At 36.3% G+C, this 6,694-nt stretch overlaps 1 protein-coding gene across 1 annotated transcript; it reads left to right on the top strand.

Moving 5' to 3' along the window:
• Nucleotides 1-370: 370 nt before the first annotated feature.
• On the top strand, nt 371-5,344 carry LOC149402003 (protein TOM THREE HOMOLOG 1-like). The gene is made up of 11 exons (XM_089608998.1): nt 371-789; nt 1,244-1,334; nt 1,450-1,502; nt 1,598-1,690; nt 1,805-1,876; nt 2,573-2,645; nt 2,740-2,785; nt 3,718-3,781; nt 3,915-3,968; nt 4,309-4,386; nt 4,840-5,344. The coding sequence occupies exons 1-11, from the start codon at nt 655-657 to the stop codon at nt 4,930-4,932; spliced, it is 852 nt and encodes a 283-aa protein (XP_089465124.1). The 5' UTR covers nt 371-654; the 3' UTR covers nt 4,933-5,344.
• The last annotated feature ends 1,350 nt before the right edge of the window (nt 5,345-6,694 follow it).

Genomic DNA, 6,694 nt, shown 5'->3' with positions numbered 1-6,694 from the left:
ATATTTAATTAAAAGGCAATTAGACCAAAACCTTATAACCTATCATCCATTTGTAATCAAAATTTCTTTTATTAAAAAAATAGTTCATCAGACCCACAATAAATTAATTAACTAAAGTGAATACACTTTAATTAATCAATTTACTGCAAGCCTGGTGAACTATTTTTTTAATAAAATAAAATTTTGGCTATAACTTTAAAAAGAGTTTAAGGAGATGATTACTTACAAAAAATTTTTTGTTTAATTAATTCATTAAGAATGCAGACCTTAATCTAAGGTGACGTGGATTGATTTAAATAAAGAGATGTGGGCAACTAAGCATCCGTTTGCCCATAAAAACTAGGCCTTGCATCCAAATTTAACATATAATAAAAAGTAAAGGGGGGGAGAGAATGCAGAATGGCTTTATAGAATATAAAATAAAAGAAATAACTCCGAAAGAAATAATAACAGGCGGTTCTCAATTTTCCCCTGGCACATCTCCATATATTTTCGAACACAAAACCCAAAAATATAAAATAAATCTCACAAGTTATACAAACGGAAAATCGTTAGATTCGAGTTTCTCTGTCATCTAAGAACAAGGAAAGCAAAATCTCATCACCATCAACAAACCTCTTTAGCGAGAGATAGAGAGAGAGAGAGAAGAGCTCGATGAGAGAAATGCCGTCCTCGCAGGCGGTGATGGCCTCCAATTGGTGGATTGAAGTCAACGAATCGACGGTATGGCAGGACCGAATTTTCCACTCCCTCGCCGGCCTCTACGCTATCGTCGCCGCCGTTGCTCTCGTACAATCTTTCTCCTCTATATCTATATTTGTAAACGCGTGTTCGCGTTTGTGTTTGTGTTCGTAGATGTATTTGCGTATAGCTCGATTTTGTTTTTGGATTTGAATCGAAGAGTTTAAAATTTTGTTAAATTTTTTATTTTTTGTTTTTCTAAATCTATAGGATTCGCGTTGCGGTTGTATTCGAATTTGTGTTTCGTTAGGGCTTGCGTTTGTTTTCATTAGATTTCGTAGTCCCGAAGATTAGAATCTCTGTCGGAGGTCTTCTGAGCTTTCGTGTTGTTTAATTTCGTTTAGTTGTATTGGATTAATGTTTTGGTAGATTGTTGGCATGTGAGAACTTACATTCTACTGTTTGTCTCCTTCCCTGCTTTTCTTTAAGGGAGGGTCTTCTATATAATTCGGGTTTCTCTTGAAAGAAAAAAAAATGAACTTCCTTGTCTTTGTTGTGATAGGTTCAATTGGTTCGGATACAATTGAGAGTTCCTGAGTATGGTTGGACGACGCAGAAGGTTTTCCACTTTCTCAATTTTGTGGTGAATGGGGGTTTGTATCTTCACTCTTTTTGGACTTTTGATTTGAATATGATTCTAATTGTCATTTTTTTTCCTCATTAAATTTGCACTGAATATGGTTTGATTTCTTTGTTTTTCGATCTTAGTTCGAGCTTCGGTGTTCGTGTTCCGTCGTGATGTGCAGAAAGTGCAGCCCGAGGTTAAATAAATCTGTCTTCTATGGTTTACACGTCTCACAGTTATCTTTCTTTTTTGTCTGATGTGAAGCACGGTTTTCATTGCATCTTGGTGTAGATTGTCCAACATGTCTTGCTTGATATGCCAAGTCTCGTTTTCTTTACTACTTATGCGCTCCTAGTTCTGTTCTGGGCTGAAATCTACTATCAGGTTAGTTTAGATCTTTGGCGAGTTAGTTTCTGTTGTATTTTTCTTCTCTCTTAGAATCTCTAAAGAAAACTCCATTGGTTTTTGTGGTTATGATTGGATTTCAACCTCTTACAGGCACGTGCAGTATCTACTGATGGGTTGAGGCCAAGCTTCCTCACAATCAATGCAGTAGTTTATATCATTCAGGTGAAGTTTGTATGCCATTATTGCGGTCGATGTAGCTTCTAGATTTGTTTGCTTATCTTTTGTGAAAGAATCATTGATGCTGGTAAAAATTCCCATTTAAGCAGTTTGTAGTTACAACTAGGTAGTATTATTGAGTCAAGCGGTTGGCTTTTAGTTCTGTAATTAACATAAGTACGAGTTTGCAATAGGATTATTAAATTATTAAATGCTCTCTCTTGTCTAATAAGGCTCAATTTATGTTTCCTTCTTTCTTTGTAGAATTTTAGGTTAGTTATGATTTCATTTGATGGTCGAGATAGATTTAGATTTATGGTGAAGCTTCAATCGCTGCAACTTGTTTGTGGCCCTAATCTATGCTCCCCTTAAAAAATAAAATTATTTTGTTTTAGTCAAATTGTTTTGGTGAACAGCTAACTATAAAACCTTTTGCCCGTCTGTGTTGACACCCTTGATGTCTGCTTATTCTTCCTTCAATTCTACGGATTCTGTTTAGATAGTTATTACACGTTTAATACTCTCATTTTTATGCATATATATACATGTATTTTTATGTATATGTATATGAATATATATGTATGTGTATGTGTATGTGTATGTGTATGTATATGTATATATATTCCTCGAATGCTGTATTTGTTTTCAGTGGCAAATGTTCATATTCTGAATTACTATTCACTTATGGCTTACTGTTTTTAGATCGCCTTGTGGTTTATCGCATGGTGGCAGCCTGTCCATGTTGTCATCATCCTTTCTAAGCTGTTCTTTGCAGGTGTTTCCTACAACACTAATAACATTCATCAGCCGCTTCGGTTACTTTATCTTGGTGATTTAGATTTCTAACACTACAACATATGATTGCGCAGGTGTATCCCTTTTTGCAGCGCTTGGGTTCCTTCTGTATGGTGGAAGGTAATTACAATGCGTTTAGTTTTGTCATGAATTTGGATGTTTTGAAAAAAAAAAACAATGCGCACGTGCATGGACTGCATACGATTAAGGAAGGAATTATAAGTGGCGGTGTGTTCTAGTTAGCAGAAGAACATATGCTTGTCAACTTAAGTTGGGGCTTGAATTATGACCCCTTTGATCCTCTATTTGTTCCGGGAACCTGCAGACAATTAGTTCTGTGTGAAAGAAGAAAACAATTACGAGCCTTGTTTGTTACTTTTCCTACAAAGGTTAATCTTGGGAATGTACGCATCAGCTAGGCAGGTTCATAACCTAGTTTTATCCTTTTTTTAGGACAACTTTTGTGGGTTTCTGGTCTTCAGGGGAAAAAGTATTTTGGTATACAACTTGGTTAAAGTTTATTTTATGAACAGGGAAAATTTGTTGTCTCCCGTTAGATGGTGAGGTGTCTGTTGAGAAACCTGCACTGCACCATCTCCCTTTCTCTGGCTTGAGTTGAGTGTCTAGTATTAATAGTAATTTAGGATGTTTGTACTGATACTTCTATTTGAGAAGTATTCTACCTGTTTATTGAGTATCAAAAGTTTTCCAAAGGTTAACCCCCAAAGGGGTTTGTCTAGTGGTAAGGGCGATTCTTGGGACCTTGTTAGTCCACGGTCCGATTCCCTCTGGACGCAACAATTGAGGCCACTGGGGTAGTTTCCCGATGATAATGCCAAGGCCTTGTGGATTTTATTGGGTCTAACTCGTACACCACAGTTATTAAAAAAAAAAAAAGGTTTTCCAAAGGTTTTTGCTTTTTTTGGGTTGAGGTATTGAACTTCTTCATCTTTTGGCAAATTTTATAATGGATTGTTTTGTAGTGAGTTTTAGCATCAACATAAGCATTCTGTGAAATGTCCTAATGACCCATCTGTGTGTCTCTCTGGCAGGCTCTTCTTGATGTTGCAGCGATTCCCTGTAGAATCAAAAGGGCGCCGTAAGAAGCTACAAGAGGTAAGAAGCTGCAGATCAGTGTTTCTTTTTGCGTATCCAAAGTTTTGATTTGTTTTATATTTATTGTTTTCTTGTATGTGTTTTGGCTTTGTTTTCATTTATTTTTTTCTTGTATGTCTTTTTGCTTCGACAGGTTGGCTATGTCACAACCATCTGCTTTCTATGTTTCCTTGTCAGATGCGTGATGGTGAGCCAGTTCTAATCTATCCAGATCCAGCCTTTACCTGGCATGATGTTATGCTGTTATTAAACCATTGAAAATAATATATGCTTGACTTCTTCAGTGTCTAAATTGATTCGTTGAAGTAACACCTATTTAGAGCTTTTTTTTTCATGCTCTAACATAATCCTTGAAATATTGCCGACAATAATGGGTACCCACCTAGCAATTGCTAGTGTTTCAAGTTCCCCAAATGTTGTGGGGTCAGGCAGGGAACAGTAAATATATATATATATATATATATATATATATATATATATATATATTTTTTTTTTAAACTCAAATGTTCTATTTATATGTATTGCAGGTGTGCTTTAATGTGTTTGATAAAGCTGCTAACCTTGATGTACTAGATCATCCAATCCTAAACTTCATATTCTACGTGGTAAGCTCTCCTATTCATGATCTCAAGTTTATTTTATTTTCTTATTAATTACGGGTTATAGCTTTTCTTTATATGACCCATAATAATTTACTCGAGTGTTTTATGGCATAGATCCTTGTATACACCTTATTAATCCTGATTTTATCCCTAACCACCCTGCTATTAGCAAAGGATAGTCTTTGGCACCTCTCTTCAATCTTATAGGGAATTAAAAGGATATAGTGATTGGTTAATGGATCTAACAGATTTATCCGAAGTAATATAATTTATACTTACTCTCATGCTCTACTTTTCATCACAATCCTTTTCCGAGTGGTCACCAACAACCTTCTACTTCCTTCTATGATAATCGATTAAGACCTGTAAATTCCTAATTTATCATATTAGGAGAATGTGAAATGGTCTACGCTACAATTGACCCTTATTATATATTTCCTGTTAAATTTTTGGCAGGTCGTTGAAATATTGCCTTCTTCGTTAGTCTTGTTCATCCTGAGGAAGCTACCCCCAAAACGTGGAATCACACAGTACCACCCGATTCGCTGAGCACGCCGAGAGAGAGAGAGAGAGCGAGGTATATGCAAGTTTTCATAATGCTTATCCACCTCCAAGAGGATCAAAATATTGGAAGGGACAAAAGAGAAAAGAAAAAAAAAAGTAATCCTCTTTCTGCTTTATGGAATGAGCTAATGTCATGTGGGTTCCAAGTGTGGGTTGGTTCTCTATTAGGGGTTGTAGATCACTCATGAAAAAAAAAATTGATCTATCTGTATTATGTACTGTGAAATTTGGCTGTGTTTGTTATGTTTTATAATTTCGATGTATTTTGTGTCACCTACGGGGCTTTGTGGAGTTGAATTGTGTCGTAAAAAAGAAAAAGAAATTAATGAATTATAAAATCAGCACAGAGGATTTGTGTCAGTTTCGTTATCTGATCTAAACCCTTATCTTGTTTTTATCATCTCTTGTGAAAGATTCCAAACGAGCAAATAAAGTTTTGTTTTGATTATTTTTTGAAATTCAGTGCTTTATTATTCTACATGCCATTAAATCATACTTGAAAAATCTAATATATAACCACACATACCTTTTCTTTTTCCCAGAATGAGTGCGAGCTCCTTCTTAGCTTGAACTCTCGAGACCTGATTTCGCTGTGTACTTCTCCAAATTTTGAATGAAAGAATTTGCTCTTGCCAATGTTTTGATAACTTCTTTGTTGAATAGTAGGTTTTACTTTGGTGCTGTTTAAAGTTTGTTTTGACTGGTAGGTTTTTTGATGCATAGACTGGTAGGTTTTTTTTATTTTGATTTTTTTTTTATGGGAAGACTAGTTGGTTAAAAGAAGTATAACATTCGACACAGAGAAGATTTAATTTCATAAATACCTCTTTATTTTGATCAAAAGTTTGCAATATAGGGTCGTACTTAGACGAATCTATTATACCTTGAAAATTATATGAGACGAGACCTCATGAGGCCTGACAGTTGATAAGGTCAACTCCGATAAATTTCTCTGCTAAATATGTCCCTATGTAAATCGCTATGTCGCAAGAACCAATATTTACAATAATACTTATAATAATTTTTTTTTTTTTTGGATCTATGTCGCTAAATTTAACTTTAAAGTTTAGCAAGCCAGTGCATAAGCATATGAAAGTCAATGAATCAAAATCATATACCGAATCACGAATGGACTTCCGTTCTGCGCAAGAGTGGGATAGTTGTATTGGTCCTCGGGGCTCTATCCATGTGCTTTCTTCCTTTCATAGAAGAAGTAAAATTGCATTGCAACAGTGGGTCTGAAGCTTCTTCCAAGCAGGAGTTAGCTTCGTTGTCTTTTTTTATTGGTGGTTAAGCCGACATCGTTGTCTTTAAGCAGTCTCAAGGGTAAGGGCATTTTCTCTGTTTTTCCTTTGTCTGCATATCTTGGTGGTCTTTGGGAATTTGAGGATTTCCCTTTTTGGAGGTTGGAATCAGCGTCGGTGAAAAGAAGTTAATGCCGTAGAACTGTCGTGGTCTTGCAAGAGTAACGGCAGGGCAAAGCCGATATGAGTAGCGGAAGTGGAGACCGGCCAGAGTTTTTCTTATGGAGACAAAGGTTCAACAACAGGTTATGGATAATATGGGTAGAAGGATGGGTGTTCAGCACGTCTTCTCGGTGGCGCCGTGGGGCAGAGCGGGCGGGCGGGCTTTGTTTTTGGTGGAATGACGAGATGGATTTACATGTGATGAAAGGAGAGGCAAACCAGATTTGAGTCCGGGTGGGAGGGACGGTGCTGAGTTAGGAATAGGAACTGCTACGCTCCTC

The sequence above is a fragment of the Urtica dioica genome, chromosome 3, assembly GCF_054948205.1.
Source record: "Urtica dioica subsp. dioica isolate 48M chromosome 3, U.dioica_male_clone48M_v1_H2, whole genome shotgun sequence".
NCBI lineage: Eukaryota > Viridiplantae > Streptophyta > Magnoliopsida > Rosales > Urticaceae > Urtica > Urtica dioica.
The sequence above is the reverse complement of the archived record's forward strand: the minus strand, read 5'-3'. Positions and strand labels throughout refer to the sequence as shown.